At 39.5% G+C, this 23,282-nt stretch overlaps 1 protein-coding gene across 4 annotated transcripts in view; it reads right to left on the reverse strand.

The window, feature by feature from the left end:
• LOC137296100 (constitutive coactivator of PPAR-gamma-like protein 1) overlaps positions 1-22,874 on the reverse strand; it is a 40,469-nt gene extending 17,595 nt beyond the window's left edge. For 2 of the 4 annotated variants that reach the window (XM_067827779.1, XM_067827775.1), the window contains exons 1-2: positions 21,948-22,843; positions 1,203-1,282 (exon numbers count right to left, since the gene is read on the reverse strand). In XM_067827779.1, the coding sequence (XP_067683880.1) occupies positions 1,203-1,282; positions 21,948-22,668 (801 nt within the window). In that variant the 5' untranslated portion in view covers positions 22,669-22,843. Of the gene's footprint in view, positions 1-1,202; positions 1,283-21,947 lie in introns of all 4 variants that reach the window. The other 2 variants (XM_067827776.1, XM_067827777.1) reach the window with 2 other exon arrangements.
• Positions 22,875-23,282: the final 408 nt, after the last annotated feature.

Raw genomic sequence — 23,282 nt, forward strand, 5'->3', positions numbered from 1 at the left:
ATCTCCGACATATCCACAGCCAGCAGCAACTGGGTCAGTACACACCTTGCAGTAACCATGTCAAACACATCCCAAGCCAGCAGTAACCATGACAGACACATCCCCCAGCCAGTAGTAACCATGACAGACACACACCACAGCCAGCAGTAACCATGACAGACACCCCCCCCAGCCAGCAGTTACCATGACAGACACACCCACCCCCAGCAGTAACCATGAAAGACACACCCACAACCGGCAGTAACTGTCGGGATACACCCAAAGCCACTTTTGGAAATTAACTGTTTTAGCAAGTACCAAGTACTTGCTACCTGGTTTAAAAATAGATAGGAAAAGTTTCTTACCAGGTATCAACATTCTCTCATATTGCTGTTAATTCTTCCCTCCCAATCCCCTTACTGTGTTTCGCCATATGGAACTGGCGATATTAGGTCTCTTTGTACAAGTAGACAATGTTTTGTCATCCTTGCGCAGGGAAATATGAACGTCCATTATCAAACATTAGAAGCAGTACTGTTATACTGTACACATCAAGACTCCTGTAAACTGCTATTTGTTTCTGAATACCTCTCCAGAAAATGTTGCATAGTTAATCTCACTTTTCTTAAAATGCTTGGTCCACTCATGATTGATATTTACTTGAAGCACTCCATTGGCAATCAATGCATTTACACAATTTTATGATACTGTATACATTTACACAAGACAAACAAAACTGAATCCCATTTGTTTTTACAAGCCACTGAAGCCAATGAAAAACCTAAACCGGTTTCGTATGATCTAACAGAAGTCACAGTTAAATCATTTCAATATTGTTCTCATTTTCCATTGGTACACATTAAGTGGGTAAAATTGCAAAGGTATTAAATAAGCTTCAGATTTCTGATAGACAATTTCGCTGAAATTACGTTTATTACTTGCAATGATTACAGTTCAAATGTCATTAAATTTGATGAATGGAAGGAAAGTGGAGTCTAAAAATGAACTTAATTTACAAAAAAATTCTTTTTGTCTGTATATCCGAATTTTAATGAATTTTCTTCAAATTTTGTAGAATTTCCAGAGCAGTAGTATTGGCTGATTCAAAACAACTTTGAGGATACAAATTAGTGGAGGCTGGCATCTCTGAGTAACTGTCTCAGACACACCCACAGTCAGCAATAACTGTGTTAGGACACACCTCCAGTTTCAACAACACTCACCTTGACTGGCTTCCCTCCCTCAGCTGCAGCCAGCTGACATCGGAAGTCATACAAGTCGTCATCAGTCAGAATGTGATTTCCTGTAACAGACAGACATTATCAATAACAGACAATGCAACAACCATGCCATTACAAACATCTTGAAAAGCAGCAGTTGAAGAAATCTGTTTTTCTTTATAATAGTTGACATAATGCTGATCAGTGTCTACTGTTGATCAACTCATGTTCAGCAGATAATCAATTGTACTCAAAGAATGTAGCCTCAAAGTGAGTAACCTTTTTGAATAGTGTATTGAACAGAAAAAGCAAATTTTTAAAAAATGAATTCTCATGAAAGTAAGTGTTCCAGTTCACGTCTTCTACTCAAAAACTTGACCCCCCAAAAATGGGGGTTTTTGCTGTTCAGTACGTTCAGTTCTTTCAAGGCCACTTAGTTTCATGTGGGCTAAAACTTGACATAAGGTTTCAGACATTAAACAATAATATTAGGACATGCCCACAGATGGATTGTTTATCAACCAGACAATCCAGTGATTGATGTCAAGAGGATAAGTCAACACAGCTGGTAGTGGTGTTCCAATGATCGAAAACAGTCGAAAATTGATTGGAAGAAGGATAAAAAATGACTATTGATTGTGATAAACATTTTTGATCAATCAGCATTTTGTTGTTTGTGTATAACTCATTTCAATGAAGTACACTAACCATTAAATTTGACAAATATTCACAAACAGGCTCAACAAGGTAAAACATGTGCAGTGTAAAATTTTAACCCTTTTTATTGTAATTACATTTCCAGTGTCTTTCTTGCATGCGTGCATTTCATTGCATGATAGAATTAGCCGTAAAAAAGATCAATTAGAAAAAATATGTTGCAAACCCCTTAAAATTGGAGATTACTTTAAAAATGTATTGATTTTGATTATAATCAATAATCATTCACCACAACTGCTCCGTTAATAGATAGTAGATTGGTTTCCAATTCCCAACACTAACAACTGTGATACTATGACAAACAATCCTTGCCTTTGGCACGCACGCACGCACGCACGCACGCACGCACGCACGGACGCACGCACAACTTCTCAAGTAACACTTCGTTATGGATGAGCTAGGATACTTACCTGCATAAGAATTGCAAGTCAGCTTACTCATAATCAGAAGGCTTCAAAATTCAGAAACAATATACAAAAATTGTGCATGTTAATGTATTCACTGTTATGCGTATCATATCTACACAATTCTTGAGGACAGTGTGCAGCAAGGGCGGGCAAAAATACTTGTTAACCAGTACATTGCAATTCGAACTTCATAATACAATGTATTGTGGTGCACATTTCGCAAACCGAATCATCAATTATGATTAGCAATTTCTGTGACCATGATCAATAATTTTCATGGTGTTGTCAAAAATACTAACAACATTTGTAATTCCTTTATATTATTATACATTAATAGTTCTGAGAATGTTTATTGGTATATATAATTGCATTTGTATGACTTATATACCATATAAATAAAAAAGGGGAGATCAGTTCCGGCACTCGTACTGATAAAAGAACCCGAACTGTCAATGCTGCAGCAGACTCTTTTCCCAGTTGAAAACTTCAGAGCGAAGTCTCCAGTTTGGAATAACAATTTTCAATTGATCTTATAATCCTCCGTTACTTTCACAATACATTGTAACACATATTGCAACATCACAATATGTATAGCAATATGGAAATTTTGGCAATACCCAAACCTATTGTGTAACTAAATAAAACCTGTATGTCTTTTCTGGAACACGTTTTAGGAAAAAATAAGAAGTTCATATACAATATAATATCAAGTTACAATAAGAAAATAATAACGTCAATTCCACCATTCAGCAACAGTAGTCATGGTGATTTACAATGTCAGCAATGCTTCATACGATACAAAGCAATGTGCAATGACTAAGATTACTCTCTACTGGTGTCTCAGAAAGTAATATCTACTAGCATAACCCAAATCCAACCCTGTAATGCAATGATCAAAAGAAACTGTACCTGGAACTCTCCAGTAGTCCACTATTTTCGTAAAAACCAGTGCAAAAAGTCTCTCCAGTTTCTCAAGGGTACTCCCACATCAATTTGAGAAAGCAAATTGAGAAAGTAATCTCATTGTCGAACTTCAAGGAACATGATTTCATACAAGTATGGCAGAGAGTTTTGTGTCCATTCTGTGGAGGGTGTGATTTGTTTAAAGGCATCTGATCATAGAAAATGTAAGTAACTGTGAATTAGTTTCATGTGCTCAACAAATGATTTTGCTGTAATGAATGTGATTGACAGTGAGTGGTAGACTGAAAAAATTTAATAAAATAGATTACAAAGGCACCACTTGCAGTTAACAGTCTTCGTAACAATACCCTGGAGGTATCAAGGTACCAGATATTGTGAGAGCAAAATGGTGTATTTGTAAGTGCATGCTCAAGGTTAACTCTTGCATACAGGAAATGATATCTCACAAAGAACTAAGCCTATCCTTTCCTGCATGGCTAAAGCAATACAGGTCAAACCTGAAGATAATCCTAGTACAGAATAAAAGCAATTGGGTGCCAGTGGGGAAAGTTATACATCCAAGTTCTGTATGAACGCACATTTCTGCCACAAGATCCACTGGATCCATAGATATAGTGAAGACTGGAAATTAGGCCAGTGTAAACAAAATCTAGGACTATAAGTCTGTAGAAAATTCATTTGAGTCTACAGATTGTATTCCTGACAATAAGGGAGTTGGCTAAAGAAGACTACATGCATCTCTGCAGAGTCCAATTATTCCAGTCTTACAACCAATCTTGGCTAAAAATAATTCCTATGTAATAGAATTGACTCAAGAGATCCGGAAAGACTGGTTCATAGTAACCCATAGACAGGTTTCTCTTGCAGTTAAGGCACACAGCCTCCAGTGAAATCAAGTGGTACAAGGCCCCCTAGTGCAGTCAGTGGTATAGTCCCCTCTGGTGCAGTCAGCAGTGCTAGGCCCCTAGTGCAGTCAGTGGTACAAAACCCTGTACACAGTCAGCAGTACAGGGTCCCTGATGCAGCCAGTGGTACAAATTCCCTTACAGTCAGTGGTACAGGGCCCTTTACACAAGGAGTGGTACAAATCGCATACACTAAGTTACAGACAGTGGTACAGGGCCCCTAACACAAGCAGTGGTACAAATCGGCTTACAGTCAGTGGTACAAGGCCCCTAACACAAGCAGTGATACAAATCGCCTTACAGTCAGTGGTACAAGGCCCCTAACACACGCAGTGATACCAATCGCCTTACAGTCAGTGGTACAAGGCCCCTAACACACGCAGTGATACCAATCACCTTACAGTCAGTGGTACAAGGCCCCTAACACACGCAGTGATACCAATCGCCTTACAGTCAGTGGTACAAGGCCCCTAACACACGCAGTGATACCAATCGCCTTACAGTCAGTGGTACAGGGCCCAGAGTCTAGTCATGGGTACAGAGAAACCCTCCCTACGTCTGATGCGGTCAGTGATACAGCGATCCTGATTACAATCAAAGGTCCACAGTAGTCAGTATACGTTGTGCGAAGACCAGATGAACGAGTTGCAATAATGCTAATTGTCCTTTCATGTCTGCAAACAAGCTACAGTTCCGGAGGTCACAATGACCTTGATGTCAGATCTGGGAGTATTGCAATCAATTCTGACAAGGTCATCAGGACAAGCAAGGGACAGACTGGCAGCACTATGACCCTAGATCAGAAACAGAACCTATCAGTGACCCAAAAGATTAGGTGTCACATCTATCGTAATCCCTTTCTTCTATAAAAGTAGCAATTTTGCAAATTAGACACGAAAAAATATTTGTTACATTGGGGCAAGTGTGCACATTCATTTCAGAATGTACATGCATAACATTCTGTTATGAAATATTTCAAATTTTTCAATCAATCAAAAAGGCCAATTTGGTCATATTGGTTTTCTGATCAATTCTGAAAGGTGTAGATAATCTACGCTTACATATTTGCTAATGTTTACAAGTAAAAGATTAGAACCACGAAGTCAGATGAGCCTGCAGAACTAAGCAGCCGGCCACAAAGCTTTGACATTAGTGCAGCTTCACTCTATCTTTAAATAGAACACAGCAGTCAACCATTCCATTATTCCAAGATGGCCGACAGTGTCTGCTGCTGCTGCCGGCCTAGCCCAGGCTTGATTGCTCTCACAGATTTCTACTTCTTGCTGTTCTGTCCCTCAAATCAATAGCAGGGAGAATCAATGGACGATGCTATCATTAACACACTGCGATTAAGATGGGGATGAGGAGAACTCAAGTTGGGCTCAGAGAGTACCAGCTGGCCACTTGGCAGACAGGATATATATATATACAGGCACAGGCAGTCATGGGCACTGTGTTTAAATACTGCATAATGCAACACTAGAACTGATAATTACCTACTCTATACCCTAGGGAACATAAACCTGCCCCAAATGTCTCACACTATGCTGATGAACACAAAGAGAACACTTTACAGAAACAACAAACTGCCTTACAGTGAACAGAGGTGTTACTTGGCAAAATAGGGATCAACTTCATTCCAAATCATACAAGTAATGGTAAACTTCAGTTATTTCTCATGAATGACCATTTTCTTTATCACAACAAACAAAACTTGGGTAGTGCTAAGGACTTCGTTCAGCATCGTACACACAGGGATACAGACCATCCACAACTCATTCTTCGCAAAATATTTAGATATTGGAACAAAACATGATGGCATTCTTGATTATCACTAATCTTGGATGAAGAGACCGGTGACCATGTCACCCACTGCATGCTGGATAAAGGTTTACCGTTTCAGTTTTTTAGCTCCCACAATTTTCAACACATGACATATGGTCGTAAGAAAGGCTTTTGATTTCCTGTTAAAAGGAAACACGTTCTCAGTGTTGTGGGATTGACAAAATATAGTAGCCGATTAAGCAAAAATCCACCAAGCCAGAATCATGAGGCCAGTAAAACAGATTTCTATTATGTGAGCTTTTTTCATGAAAGATCTTACTTAGATCTTGCTAAATTGATATTTGCTTGGTGTATTGATAAAAGAGGCACAGACATGAAGACAGTGTATGCTGGTGAAGTAAACCATACACAGTGCATGTCAGTGAAAGACAGTGCATCCTGGTGAAAACGACAGTGTATCCTGGTGAAAACGTGCACACTGGGGAAGTAGATCTGTATCCATGTGAAGACAGTGCACTCTGGTGAAGTAGACATTCCATCCTGATGAAATAGTACACACTGGTGAAGTAGACACAGCACAATGATGAACAGATACTGCATTCTGGTGAAATAGACAGTGCACACTGGTAAAGAAAACACTGCACCCTGGTGAAGTAGACAATGTGCAAAGTGCAATGTGGTGAAGTAGACAATGAATGCATCCTGGTGAAGAAGAAACAGTTTATGGGTGAAGTGGGCAGTGCAGACTGGTGAAGATTCAATTTGTTATATGGACAATAGATACTGTTATGGCATTTGATGGACAGTGCCCTCGTGTGGGGTGTATTGTGGATGGCTACTTGAGCACTAGGCAGGGACACAGCTGTTTCCACCCTCGGTTGTGTGAGGCTGAATCATAGAACAGGCTTGAAGGACACTGTCAGTTAAACACTGCACTGTAAGAAATATTTCCCTAACAGTAACAAGGAATTTCAGCTATTTAAGCCACTACTCAATCAATCACAAGCTGCAAGGCTAGCAGTCTTGTCAGCGTTGATCCAGTCTAGTGTGTTGAGGGGAGCAACGACAAAGCTTGTCCTGCAAGTCCCAGTCAGTGAACATCTCCTACCCTAAGTGACAGGATCAGGTTACACATTCTTCACCAGGTAGGGGCTCCCTCCCCACACTCTTGGGCCAGATACAGCACTACCTGACAGCACACTGCCACCCTGGAGTACCAATGGGTATTGCATCATTCACAACCTGCAGTGGACGCAACCTTCCACATTGCACTTTACTGAACCTTCCACCTACAGTGGACGAACTTTCCTGCTACGGTTGATTGTACCTTCAACCTGCAGCAGACTGAACCTTCCACCTGCAGGGGATGGAACTTTCCACCTGCAGCAGACTGAACCTACCACCTGCAGTTGACTTGTCCTGCAAGTCCCAGTCAGTGAACATCTATCTATCTCCTACCTTGAAGTGACAGGATCAGGTTACACATTCTTCACCAGGTAGGGGCTCAATCCCTCCATACACTCTTGGGCCAGATACAGCACTACCTGACAGCACACTGCTGCACTGGAGTACCAATGTGTATTGCATCATTCACGACCTGCAGAAGACTGAACCTTCCACCTGCAGTTGAGTGAACCTTCCACATATGATAGATTGAACCTTCCACCTACCTACAGTGGATGGACTGCAAGTTGACTAAACCTTCCACCTGCAGTGGACTGATTTCTTCAACCTCTGTCTATGGAGGACATTTTGTTAGTGGTGAGGGAGCTCAATTCCACTACAGCTGCCATCAATACAATCCTGTCACCTTGCTAAATGCAATAACTTTATCTAGAGGAGGACTATAAGTATAACTCCAGATCTCTATGCAGAGTGATCCCACTGGCTTCCTCCCACCCTTTCTGCATGGTCTCCACTTCAATACCGGCCACTTTCTTTCCGAACCTTTGATCTCCCCATCATTGTGACCCCCATCAAATCACCAATCCTCTATGCCCATTATGCAATGAACTCATTCCCTACAGCAATGACATTCAGTCTTGTAAACAGTAACATTTCTGTTTACTATGATTTAGTCTATTGTACAAATAATACTATTATTTATAACTTTGCACAATTTGTAAAACTTGCATTTCTTATAAAAGAAACGCAATCCCTTATTCTTCATATCATTCTCTCTCCTCTCCCTCTCTCCTCCCACACACACTCACATCAAATGTCTATAGATGTGTACATGGGCCTATGACTTTATACTGGAACAAACAATTGAATTAAATATCATGGCTCCCTTCTCTGCATGTGTCATGACACCCCACCCCCCCAGATGTCTGCTGGTAGTTGGCTTTCCAGAACCCAAGCAGCGGTTGGCTCCCCATCCCATTAGTGTATTTGCTTCCCATCTCAATAGTGTGGCTGTTTCCCCATCTCAAAAGTGCATTTACTTCCCATCTCAATAGAGTGGCTCCCCATTCCATGATTATGGTTCCTGAAGAGGCTCCTTATCCCCGTCATGCAGTTTGCTCCCCATCCTAATCATGTGGTTGACTTCCCGTCCAAATAGTACACTGGCTCCCCATCCCAACAGTGTGGCTGCCCTATCTCAATAGAGAGGCTCCCCACTCCAAGATTATGGCTGCCAAAATGACACCCCATCCCAATCCTAATAGAGTAGTTGCCTCCCCATCACAACAGCAGTTAACTCCCCATCCAAACAGTGCCAGCTCCACATCAAAATGTAGTCGATCATGCAGCAAGCTCCCCATCCTAATAGTGCATTTGCTCCCCATCTCAATAGACTCCCCATCTCAATAGTGGCCCATCATTCCATGATTATGGCTGTCAAAGTAGCTCCCCTTCCCAAAAGAATGGCTTCCCATCGCTAAACAGCCACTGCCCATCCCATTGTTGTGGCTCCCTACCTCATCACCAGATTGCCTGTACCTGATCCTGCCATGCTCCTGCAGTGGCCTCTGCTTCAGCTGCCAGACGGCCCAGACAGGAATGCTGCAGTAAAGGCAGCTCCCTGCTTCCCTGCCTGCTGCCATCCCCAAGCTTTCATTGTTACTGATACAGTGTGAGCACTGCAAGGGTAGGCTCGCCAGTAATGAGCACTGGGTCAATGTATCACACCTTCACCTCTGGTATTTCGACTTAGGTCCTGGCTATGTACACTTGAGTTAAACACATGCTAAAAATGTCTTACAAACGTAAACTTAAGGGAAAGCTCATCATGAAAATGAGCAGTTTAGAAACAATAACCAAGATTATTTTGTTCTGTTGTTATGCAACCTGGGAACAGTGAAAAATGACTTGCTATGTAGTATGTCAGTGTTCCATGGTTAGAGACATCACAGAGACGCCGTGTTCCCACCAAAATGGCAAATTATCGACACACTATAGTCCTTCCTTTCTGAAATGAAAACAATTGTTTTATGTATCAAAGGTCGTAAGTGAGGAAGTTTAGTTCTAAGTCTGTGAGAACCCCCCTCTTGATTCACCTTAGCGTTAGGCTACCCCATCGCCTGTCAGTTGCATAAAGCATTTCATCATGAAAACAATGAACACAATTATTTCATGTCAGTTTGCTTACACAGACTCAAAATTAAGAGGTCTAGAGATCATAGGGGCTTGTCTGTCACATCTAACATTAGCTTTATGACAAGGGATGTGACTTTCATGCCCTTGTATAATTGTGACGTCTTGTAGACTTTTAAACTTTTTTAGGGTGTCTTCTGTGTTTGCCCTAAGCATATACATTTATGAGTCATGAGGACTCCCTGGTGTCATTAGAAGGAAATGTTTTGGGGAGTCAACTTCAGTTTGGAACTTTCATCAAGACATTAACTGCGATTCTTTAAAAATGACAAAAAAAAAAAAAAAAAGGCAGAAGAGGTATTTAATCAGCACTGAGCAGTTAACTGGAAAACATTAAACTCCGTAGTTTTAAACCACAGCTAAATAATGGCGGATTAAAAAAGTAATAGCAAAGAAACCAAAGTTTAGATTATCTGAAAAGCAGAAGTAGCAAAGCATCAACAATGTCATAAGCTTCTAGATACACTGCTTATTTGAGACAATTTGTGTGTCAAAATACGACGGTTTTGTGTAGCATGGCAAACACTGTTATATGTCATCACTATTCAGGCTGTGACAACAGTTTCTACAAAATACCACAACTAGTGAATGAGCAAGGCCTAATATAATCACTTTAATCAAGTCAAGACAGCTAAATGAGAGAGGAAAGCTTGAAGTGATGAAAGGTGTTAGGTAAAAACAATCAGCATTGTGAAGATGAACAAAGATTCTAAGTCATGGCTTGTGGCCAGCTCAGATGTCTGGACCAAGGACTCAAGCGTGAAGTTACAGATATACCAGATATGTTAGAATTAAATACTATACTCATTTATCCTTAACATAAATTTACATAAAGAAACGCCACTGAGACACACAATTAAATGGGCGTACAAATGCATAAATCACTCATTGACATGGTTATAATGAAACCTCATCATTAAAACTGCTCATTTCGATCTTTAATTACCTTAAATCAACCTTCTTGACAACAGTGCATAATTCTCAGCCGCAAACGAAATTTCAACCAATCAGAGCAGCGTGTCTCCGTGACCTAATAGTAGGTTTAGACATGAGGGTCTATGAAGAATTCATCTACATTTTAGGGGGTAAACTTTTTCATTTACAGGTTTGTACAAACCTGATATTGCGAGAGCTGTTGTGAAAAATGAAAGCTACATGTTCTCACAATCTACTATCATTTAGTTTTGCCTCCTGCTTTGCCTAGTTTCCGAGTTACAACCCTTGTTTTCACGTGCGATTCTGTCAAAATCACCTAAATGTCATTTGTCACCATTCACTTGATGCTCAGTTAATGAATTCATAACAGGTATAATCAGTGGTAATGCCACTTATACTACCCGGCAAAGGTCCCCATTTGGCATTTCTTGTGTCTGGATCGATCAAAGGATTAACTGTTAACACGCTGACTGATTAATTACTTTTATGCAGATTTAAATGGGGATTTGTCAAAAGGTAGTGTTTATGTATGTACATTTACTAATCTATGCTGAATACACTCTGCCATGACTGTGTCTATGAAAAAACAACACCCTTCTTTCAAATTATTAACCATCAATACATTGATTGATTGCTCATTACTGGCTGACTAAATTACTTTTTTTAAAAGAATGACACACATTATGCAATTAGTTGCCAGGTGTGCTATCTGCCAGGTGTGACCAATGATACTATACAGCAATGTGAAAAACCTGACACGATATATCACGTTTTCTGAAATTAGACTGTTAAAAGACACATCACTTGGGAAATCTGCAGATGAATTATATATCACTCGTTTTTGTGGATATTCATGGATACAATCCTCAAACATGGTAAAATAGCCTGGCATTGCTTCAACAACTTCAATTTGTTTTAATTTTAATATTTGCATTTTGGTTTTACTAAGTTGTCGTACCTTTCAACAGAATCATTGTTTTTGTCATGAAGTGTAATGATACAGACGACATACACTAGGGCGTGCGTGCGAATTATGATTCATATAGGCAAACTATGAAATGTCTAGATATTACATTCCTGTTATACATTCGCAGATTGCTTCTTTTTATTAAGTTTCAAAATGCATACGAGTATGATAATAAAGTAATAAGGATTATGAGACCAAATATAAAGTTGTATATTGACAAGTGTCTACATACTGGTGAGTGAATGTTTACAAACCAAGTAAATTTAGTAAGAGAAGTTTATTGTGACCTCTCTTACGTTATGTTACAGGTAGGGTCATGCAAACTCCTTTTGGTCATGATTCAAGTACATACTTAACTACTACTAGAAAGTAGTTTTGATTTTCTAACAAAACAAACCATTGTCTCTTTAATTCAAATGGACTTTAGTCCGTGACTTCACAATTGTCAAAAATGGTGGCGCCCTGTCTGAGGATGAATGCTATTTAAGTTTGTTATCACCAACTTACAAAATCAAAATTACTTTCTACAGGTAGTAAACTATGTATTTTATTGATGGACAATAGGATTTTGCATGACATTGCTTATAACATAACAATTTCACTCTTGGAAGTGAGGTGGAGGTCAATATAATATTACTTGCAATATTAATGTCACTTCAACGCCTACCTCTACCCGAAGAAGTCGTTAAGTTACAAGTTGTGTCATGCTAAATCCTTTTGGCCATGATTCAAATACATATTTAACTACTAGGAAAAAGTTGTTTTGATTTTCTAACTTGATGAAATGATGAGTTGTGACCATACGCCCATGCCACGATACGATACATATCACGACACTGGTAGTCCAATACATACGATACGTATCACGATATTTTGTCCTTGTATACAGAAAAAGTAAAAGTACTGGAAATAATGTGTTCTTATGTTATCATTTCAGGGAAGGTATTCTTCTCCCAAGAAAAATAAAAAGCGTTATATTGAAAGACATTTTATTAAAAATGTTTAGCATGTGTCACTAAAGTAGTGTTTTCCCCCAAAATGGAACAGCATGGATCAACATTGGAACAACCGGCCTTTTTGCACAGATAACAAAATAAATTTGTGAAAATTATCTCAGTTGGAGCATGTCCATGGCAATATTTTCCACGAATATCTAAATAGAAGGGGGCCCATTGTTTTCGAAGACTGCTAAGTATGTAAGTATCGTGTTGAATCGGTACACGACAATCGTATCAATGTATCGTATCGTGCAGTTCTTGAATTGCAATAACTTGCGTATCGATTAATCGTCACAACTCTAATGAAAACAAACAATAATCTCAATAATTCTTACAGACTTTAGCCTGTGACTTCACGATTTTCAAAAATGGCGGTGCCCTGTCAGGATACACGCTAAGTTTGTTTTCACCGACTTACAAAATCAAAATAACTTTTCACTGGTAGTAAAATATGTATTTTATTGATGGACAATAGGATTTTGCATGACATTGCTTATAACATAACAATTTCACTCTTGGAAGTGAGGTGGAGGTCAATATAATATTACTTGCAATATTAATGTCACTTTAACGCCTACCTCTACCCGAAGAAGTCGTTAAGTTACAAGTTGTGTCATGCTAAATCCTTTTGGCCATGATTCAAATACATATTTAACTACTAGGAAAAAGTTGTTTTGATTTTCTAACTTGATGAAATGATGAGTTGTGACCATACGCCCATGCCACGATACGATACGTATCACGACACTGGTAGTCCAATACATACGATACGTATCACGATATTTTGTCCTTGTATACAGAAAAAGTAAAAGTACTGGAAATAATGTGTTCTTATGTTATCATTTCAGGGAAGGTATTCTTCTCCCAAGAAAAATAAAAAGCGTTATATTGAAAGACATTTTATTAAAAATGTTTAGCATGTGTCACTAAAGTAGTGTTTTCCCCCAAAATGGAACAGCATGGATCAACATTGGAACAACCGGCCTTTTTGCACAGATAACAAAATAAATTTGTGAAAATTATCTCAGTCGGAGCATGTCCATGGCAATATTTTCCACGAATATCTAAATAGAAGGGGGCCCATTGTTTTCGAAGACTGCTAAGTATGTAAGTATCGTGTTGAATCGGTACACGACAATCGTATCAATGTATCGTATCGTGCAGTTCTTGAATTGCAATAACTTGCGTATCGATTAATCGTCACAACTCTAATGAAAACAAACAATAATCTCAATAATTCTTACAGACTTTAGCCTGTGACTTCACGATTTTCAAAAATGGCGGTGCCCTGTCAGGATAAACGCTAAGTTTGTTTTCACCGACTTACAAAATCTAAATAACTTTTCACTGGTAGTAAAATATGTATTTTATTGATGGACATTAGGATTTTACATGACACTGCCTGGGAATGAGGCAGTTGTTATTCCCCATTTATAAAATAAATGAAAAGTCAAAAGAATTATTTCTGAACATTTAATACACCCAAACTGAAACAGAACAGTAAAACCAATGAACAATCCCTACACAGTGCACATTCACCGATAATGGGAATGCTAAGACTTCTGTATAAATGTCTTCCCAATAATGGAAGCTATTTCTTAATACTAACTTATCTGTAACCCCCAGGCTGGTACTCTATACGGACGTCTTTGTCCCACAACAGTCATCTAACCAACTGCCAGCCTTTAACTCATTAAAGCTATCGCCAGCAATAGCCACGAAATGCACGGGTTATTTCAAATCATGTGCATGTACGCATAGCGACGGGTACATTCAGGCGTGCTGACCCACGCTACAAACAAAAGCATCAGTTTCCTTCTGTTCATTGCTTATAACATAACAATTTCACTCTTGGAAGCGGGGCGGGGGTCGACATAATATTACTTACAAAAATATTGTCACTTCGACGGCAACCTCCCTTCCGAGGAAGAAAGCATTATATTCATGCAAAATCCTTCTGGTCAGCAATGTGTAGTAAGCAGTCTTGAGTTTATAAACTTGATGAAACTTGAACTCCACTTTCTATCCTGGAAGCTTGGTAGGGGGCGAACCATCCGATTTAGTATGTACCACAGGCTTCCACAACGCTCGCTTCGCACACACAAACAAATAATTTAAGCACAAATTTCGGAGGAAATCTGTGCATAGTTACACCATCATCCGACCCCAAGGAGCAATTGACAGCAACACAACAATTCGGCATGTCTTTGGTGACGTCGAGAAATCTGTCTGTGGTTTCATTTGCGTGTGAGAGACAACTTTTAAGCGCTTGGTATTAATTAACTACAAGTTTGGGGGTTTTTTTTAAAAGAATGGTGTTCCATTTATGACTAACCAGAAGTCTTTCATATGCAGTGGTAAAAAGAGTACCACAAAAATTGAGTTTATTCGTTCTTTAACAGATGTTTTTTTATTTGTTCTAATTCAGAAGACCAAACGCTCTTGTTGGTTACAAATTGAATAAACATAACATAGTCTCATTTATTTAGTCTCACATCTTCATTAATGGAGGATGTTGGATTGAAGCAACTGTGCTGTATCTGTTATGAAATCTGTTACTTGCAATTAATGCTTGGGTCAATTATTTACAATAGACCATCCTCGACAGCATCTTCTACTACAAAACTCAGACACTTCTAGTTGCCCAAAGTACTGACTGCAGACAATTCATTAAGGCTTCAACATCAGTAACTGTCATGAACTAATCATACCCAACAGATTTGCTTCCCAAAATCTCACCAGGAAACTTTAATGTACAAATACATTGTAAAGTTTTCCCCAAATACGTTCAGTTAAACCTCATCTAACTCAACCAAAGTTCCATCTGAGCTCAGCAAACAGAAAGCACAAGCACCTCTACTTTCACATAAACATAATTTTAGGAGCAATCATCATGTCTGTCTTTTCAGACATTTGAATTTTATTCAAATATACTAATTCCACCTTGTGCCTAACCAGAAACCAAACCTTCAGCTCAAACTGTACCACACAGAAACCATAATTTAAAAAAAAGTTAAAGGAACATTCATCATTTTTCTGTCTCTTCATCTATTTCAAATTTAATCAAAAATACAAATTCCACCCTGTGCCAAGTTTGACTTATCTGGGTAAAGTCAATTCATCAATAACTCCTAGGCTATGAAACAGGTAGACACAACCAGGAATCTGACACATAGTAAACAGTAAGTTTCCTCAAACCTGGTTAAGTCTGACTTCACAGTTCAGTACTGAAGACAAACAAGTTCAACTGAATGTACATATTTAATCGAACTGACCTCACAAAATTTGGATGACCCATAATAGCTACTGTCCTCTGGTTGGATCTGTCATGTTCTCAGTCAAACGTGTACGTGTGAGACATATACATTAACATATACATAGTTGCACCAGCTTGAGTAAATGTGTATGAAAAGCCTCAAATTGTCCCATTTCCTATCAAAACTGAAACCTATCAACCAATAATATTTATGAGCACATTCTTGCTGCATTGTTTATGCTTCGACATAAATACTTTCGATCCATGAGTATACTAGGGACCACTCTATAGTGGTTAAGATCACTGAATTTATATGGGCAATGAATTGTGTTAAACAACACTTTGAGCTGTATTCCAGTGATATCACGGTATGGCAACGTAATGTTGAAGAAAATCCTGAAATTCAGATTTCAGACATTTATTATTTTGGTGAAACCACACGCACAGACATGGTGATGACACACCTAGGAACATAATCAGGGCCAACTCTGATATCTGTAACACTGGAACATATACCAGACCAAGTAGCATCAATTCCCTACACCTAATCCAATATCCTAGCACAGGGGACTGCCACTTCACCAATTACAGGATCAATACAGGGGAAAGGGCTTTCATACACAGCACACTACAAATACAATATCAGAAGATTCAGATAAAAAAATCAGTTTTCCCTGATCTGCCTTTGTTCAGAATTCTACATCAATGCTTGTCTGACCCTAGGTGAGTTAAGGATGCAATGCTCACTGTAAGTATTGGGTTATACAAGGCTACCTAAAACACTGCTGTCATTGATGCCATCAAGTGTTGCTGCAATATGAGCCGTATTCATGTGTGAATATGATGTGAACAAACTTGTAAAACCATACACAGATGACAAAGGCCAGTTCCCCAGCTCAAAGCAACACAATCCCACTGTTACAGAAGTGAAAGTTGAGTGCTGTAATCAGATGGGATTTCCCATATATCACAGCATATTGTGGGTGGACAGACCAAGGTAAAGCAGCAGCAGGTTGTACAAGATGCAGACGGCGACCATGAGACTCATGGACTAAACATTTTACTGTGGTCAATTAAATTAGCTAGTCTGTGTCTAGCTGCATACAGGAAGGATCTGAGACATTTCCTTGAGGTCATCCATGTTAAAATGCAACTCAGAAGCAGTAGGTTTGGGGGGATTGAGGGTGAGTTTGTGCAAGAGGGAATGAGGTGTCTAGTGTTCCAGTAGGTAAGGCGGCAATCATGGAAATCTCGACATCTGACAATTTGGTGATCCTGAATGGACAAACCAAGTAACATAATAGTCTTGGACAAGATTCACGTTTTGAGGGTTCTGAAGTCTGCATTGTGCCCAAAATGATTAGACCCTCCACAGGGTTCTGGATAAGTGAAATCCAACCATATTTCTAACCATGTCAAAAGAAGGTAGTTCAGGGATTATTCCACTACCACATTTTAGTAATGACTTTTTGTGTAAACCTGCCATTGCTAGGACACACAGACCCAGGGAATTATTCCACCAGAAGATCTCGTACACTGCTTGACAATACTACTGACAAGGACACAGACCCATGGAATTAAGCCACTTCCAAAAGATCCTGTACAGTGCCTGACATCACTAGGACACACAAACCCATGGAATTATGCCACTTCCAAAAGATCCTGTACAGTGCCTGACATCACTAAGACACACAGACCCATGAATTCACTCCACTACCAGAAGATCCTCAACACTGCCTGACATCACTAGGACATGTAATTGAGAATCAATGTCAGAAATGGTTCAACATTTAGAATAACCAACTTATATCAAACATCATTTCCCCCAGGCATCTTATCTGCTTGTTCACTGGAACAGGACAGCAGAACTAATCAATCTTTGTGTGTAGCCAATCCCATAAACTTGGGTGAAAATCATGTTCAACTATTCAGGGGGCCAAAGGATATCAGCAAACAAAATCATCACAGCAGTCTGCAAACAATACCAGCAGAAAATATAACATTTCAGGGTCTGTTTATGAAAACTCACTTTTCAAGATGGTGGAAGTTCTGTTTTCTTTTCCATTTAACTACATAGCATTAGAACTATGCTCAAGGACATAATGTTCACAAGAAATACATCACATATGGCAACCTACATATGGCAACCTTGTCTTCTGTCTGTGACTGTGTGTGTGCATGTGCATGTGTCAGTTGTGTGAAATATTTCCAAATAGCCGATCTGGCTAGCTACAGTCCCTGGCTACAAGTATTTGTGATTTTGGTTATGGCCATGTCACTCACATAATTTACGCGTTTTTCGGATCACGCTGTACCAAAGCCACGTGTGTCAACTATTGAATATTGGGTATTTATAGAAAGCTCATCACGTGGCCATCACGAGACACGTGTTTAGGCTGTCCTCTGCTACACTGTTTCCGGGTTTGTTGGTACTGGGCAAAATGGGTCGAAAATCTAAGAAATTGAGTACTGAGACAAAAAACATCATCATAAAATTACTAAATGAAGATTTGAGATTATCCAAAATTTCAGATATATTGAATCTATCATGGTCTACAGTGAAAAGTGTTTATGAAAAATATGAAGCAGGGACAAAACTTTCAGTAAACGGACAATTAGAAGAAAATTAACAGTTGAAGGTTACAGACGACAAGTTGCGAAGAAACAAGTCGCAATTCGGCAGGTCAACTTGAAAAAGAGGTGATCGTGGTGTCGCGAAAGGAGGTTATGGGCTGTTAATCAAAACTGGAAAAACTTTGTATTTTCTGACGAAAGGCAGGCTGTAATTGGAGCTGACAAACGTGTATACGTTTGGAGAAAAGGAGATGAAGTCAATAAGCCCTAGTGTGTGCCGCCCCTCACAGCGTAAGGTTAGTTTGATCTGGGGTTGTATTATCTATTATGGTGTGGGAACGATTACCCCTGTAGAAGGTAATATAAATGCTGCCAAATACATAGACATATTAGAAAACAGTCTTTGGCCAGTTGTTGTGCGACATTTCCCAAATGAAGATTATGTAGTCATGGATGACAATGCACCCGTGCATCGGACCCGTGTAGTGGAAAATTATCAACAAGAAAATCATATAAATTGTACCACATGGCCCCCACAGTCTGCAGATTTAAATGTTATCGAAAATATTTGGCTTCGCCTCAAAAGACATCTACAAAACGTTGCCGCAACCATCACCAGCAAAGAACAGCTCATGACAGAAATTCGTCATATCTGGTGTAACCTATCAGTTGACTACAGGCATTCGTTGTATGACAGCATCCCACTACAAATACGTGAAGTATTGAAAATGATGGGTCAGCTCACCAAATATTAAGGTAAGACTTTATGTATTTAGCGAGATACAGCATTTTCTGTAACGACCATGCACAGTAACTGTGACGTCGTCATAACCAAAATCACAAATACTTATGGCCTGTGACTGTATGCCTAAAAGTTACCAACCCACAAAATAATTCACTAGCCAAAAATTTGAATGCTGACAAGGATTTTATCACTAAACTACTATTATGATGAACCATTTTATCAGGCCATAATAGTAGATGACTTATATGTGATACAAAACCTAGCAAGTCAGAGAGAGTGGCATATATACAAAATGACCCAAGAAAATTCACTTGCCAATGTGAGCAGTGACTGAAAATTTACTGGCCCGGTTGAAGTTTTACTAGCCACGAGCCAGGAGCCCAATGGCTATTTCACAAACTGGAGTGTGTGCTGGTGAGTCACAATGGTGGAGCCTGCCAGACACTTGTCAAATCACGCAATACAATCAAAAGGCAGCAACTGGCAGACCTGTCAGGACCTGTTAACATTTACAGTTTTTGAAAGGAACATTATAACTCTTTATTAAATAGCTCTTCACAACAATGGAAATACTCTGCAATTTCAGGCATGCTGTCATTTACAAACTGAAACAAATTTACTGCTAGTTCCTTGGGGAAACATTTAAATGACATGCACTGTAAATGGAATGAGGTAATGCTTTCCAAAGTGGAAACTATGTTCCTGTTTGAAACAATATATCAAACTGACATCTCCTCAAACTGTTCAAACCAAGACATAACCTCCAACCCTTGCTTTCTATTAAGTTGTATCAGTCAATACATAAATAATTCAAAATATTAATTTGTTGTGAAATACTGTCCTCTAAATTGAGCCAGCCTTGTGATGGCTGCCTGTAAGTTTGGCCCAGACAAACCGATGATTGATATCAGTACTAGTGGCAATGACCTTACTGACATAGAATAATTGCAATAACCAGAAATCTGGTTATTTCCACCAAACCCAAACAATCTCGAACATAATTTCAAGAAACGACCCCCAAATAATCCTGTTCAAAAGTAATAACAATGCATGTCTTTGACAGATTCATGTATGGTATTGTAGTTCAGATGTCCAGTACTTGGATGGAAACTGTACATGTGGCTAAGATAATAATCAATATCAGCTATCGTTAACAGCATCTGACATCAACATTTCTGCATATGATGACACTGACTGACGTGTTGATAATTAGATCCTCAACACTCAATGATAATAAAGATAGTCTTCATGAGTAAGTTACATCTGATCAGTTTTCCCAATTAAAACATATATTGCAAACGAATTTAAGGTCCTCTTCATGCTCATGCCTTGACTGATGAACCCCATTTGTGTGAAAGAAATGAGTAATCCTTATCATGTTTTGATTGTTTTTTATGAGAAGATATCCATAGTGATGTAAAATCAAGCTTTGCGAAACTTAATGGGAAGCTTTGTTCCATTATTATGTATAGTGGCTAAGGATCACAATCCCAGCAACTACAGTATAGTATGAGCACGATTCCCCTTTGTCAAATTATTATTACACAAGATGAACTGACAGCATGGATAAGTATTCATTTTTGGTGACTTGTAGTGAAACAATTACTTGAAGAAGAGTTTACTGGGCAGAAACCAATTCTACCTTTGCTCCCATCTTAGGTGTCCATGGTGTACAAGTTTTTGGATACCTTAATCTTCGTTAACAACATGGTTGAAATACGACACACTGGATTTGTTTCTACCAAACCTTTTTCAACTTCTATTGCTGTTTGTAAGGCCACATCTTCCCTGGACTCAAAGGCCACTGTATACATATATACGTACTAATAATGGCTGCACTAATGGGACAAAATATATTTCCACTCAGGCCACTGTATTTATATGGACTAATATTGGCTGAGCTGAGGGGACAAAACTAAACTTTGGTTTCAGATTAGTGGCCAGGTCCAATGTGGTTCCTTCTGTGTTTCTTTCACTGTGTCTGTAGCAAGTTTTTCCAATAGTTCTGCTATCCCTATCACCAATATCACATTAAATCACAGACATGTGACATACAGCGGCTGGAGCTGGACAACTATACAATGAGTAAATGGACACATACAGTATTTGTGTACGCCAATTAGTCAGCATTCCATAATGAGAATGTCCCACTGTACCTTGTCACTGCTAACAGTACCTAACACTACAGGTTCTGGGAATACCTAGATTCAAGGACATCCTCCTATCCTTGAGGATTGAGCTGAAAGTATTGGATGTTGGTGACCCAATGCAATTAAAACATTTTGGGACAGACTAATTTAAGTGCAGCGAAATATGTTTCAGGATACTAAGCGCTGCTCACATTTCAAATACGTTATTATTAACACAACACTCTTGCTACTCAAGAGAAAACTTCTGCAAGTAGTTCCTATCTTGATCATCCCTCCATATCTTATCCAACTGTACATCTACAGTTGGTATCATTCACATTGTCTGTACACAGTGTACAGCCTCTTTAATCAAAGTAGACTTTCCATTCCAGAATCTCATTAATCATGATACAGTATGCAGGTGAAGGTAGCTTCTTGTCCTAAAAGATTTTGTGCAAGCTCTTGGAGGTGAAAGTAACAAGATGCTTCCAGTCAAGTCTGGAAAGGATAACAGTTTTGTCTCTTTCTTCATGTCATGTCACTTTGGCTCTTTTGAAGTTGGAATGACAAATGAAATAATTTCATGGGCCCTATCTGACCCTCACATTAAGATACTGCATGAACAATATGGTGCATGTGTCATTCACTGTGTATGCTCTTAAGCATTTATCCATTTCCTACTTAAAGCTTTGACAGTTCTAACAATATATCTACACAGCATGATAATCAGATCAGCACAGATGAGTGGACAGTGCATAATTCAAAAGGTCAATGATAAATATAGGTAACTGACGATAGTTTAGCTTACCCAGCAGTGCAGCAAATATGCAGAATCGGTTTGGGTTGAGGTTGAGACACTTTGCTATCTCATCCATGATGTATTCTTTGGTCTCCAGGGAGCCCTTGTACGTGAGCTTGAGGTTGTTTGAAGAAAAGTAGCGTGGTGGGTCGAAGATGGTGTACACTGACTCCTGAGCAACGATGCCCTGAAGATTGTGTTCTCTGCAGAAGCCTATGACCTCTTGGTGATGATCGTCCATGGAACACGCGACAGCGACTCCTAGATGGCGAAGGGCCATCTTCAAAGCACCCCTGAGGAAGACGGGCTGCGACCACCATACTTTCGGAGGGGGCGTGCCTTTGTTGTTAATGTGCCGCAAGACCAGACGAACCTTCTCCTTTTGTGCAAGCTGTTGTGTCAACCATTCAGGCAGTTTCTGACTTTCAAGACAACCATCGAAGAAGACGACTAACTCCATGTTGGCGTTGTGACATGCTTGAATCAAGCTCGTGAGAAATGCTGTCATCCGGTTCCATTGACCACCACATACCCAATCTGAGAAGAAGCCACCGTATAATCTGTCCAAACAACTTTCTGCGTCCACGACTAAACAAAATCGTCCTGAGCCGCCATAACGGGGACCACGCCTTTTCGGAACGAACCCTCTCGATATCTTTAGTAAGTCGACCGAGACACAGGCACTGGAACACTCTGATTCTAAAAATTCCTGGAAATCCTTAATGCCCATTTTGTATTGCAGTGTGTGAAAAGGGGATTACATAATAAGATGGCAGTAGAGGAAAGTGGACAGTCCACAAGGATTCCGATTATAAAGAAGCTAAAATAGACAAATTCTACCTACAATCCGCCATGTGCTCAGCCTGTCGATCGCAGCCAAGATACTTGGCAGGTCACGTGACGGTGCCCGGATTGCATCCCACAGTTCAGCTAACTAATGTGCTACAGTTTTCCATACGACAACTTGCAAACAAGAAATGCAAATAGTCGTCTGTTGCTCGGGAAATATGCATAACGGTTCCTTTCAGAAATAACTGTTGGAGGAGGGGGCTGACGGACCACCATATACATGTAGTTGCTGGAATAGTGTTCAAAGCGATTTGAAGCTGAACCCACACAGCTTTTCACCGCACTCGCCCTTGTGAGTTGTTCCAAAGAGCCACCAGGATTACACCTTTATTTGGACACGAAGTAGTATTCTAACACACTGCTTTGTGCAATGTTCCAACAAACGCATGGCGGCGGTTACATTGGAGAACCAACAAACGCATGGTGGCTTTTATATTGCGGAACCAACAAACGCATTGCGGCGGTTACACTGGGGAACCAACAAACGCATGGCGG

The sequence above is a fragment of the Haliotis asinina genome, chromosome 9 (assembly GCF_037392515.1).
Source record: "Haliotis asinina isolate JCU_RB_2024 chromosome 9, JCU_Hal_asi_v2, whole genome shotgun sequence".
NCBI lineage: Eukaryota > Metazoa > Mollusca > Gastropoda > Lepetellida > Haliotidae > Haliotis > Haliotis asinina.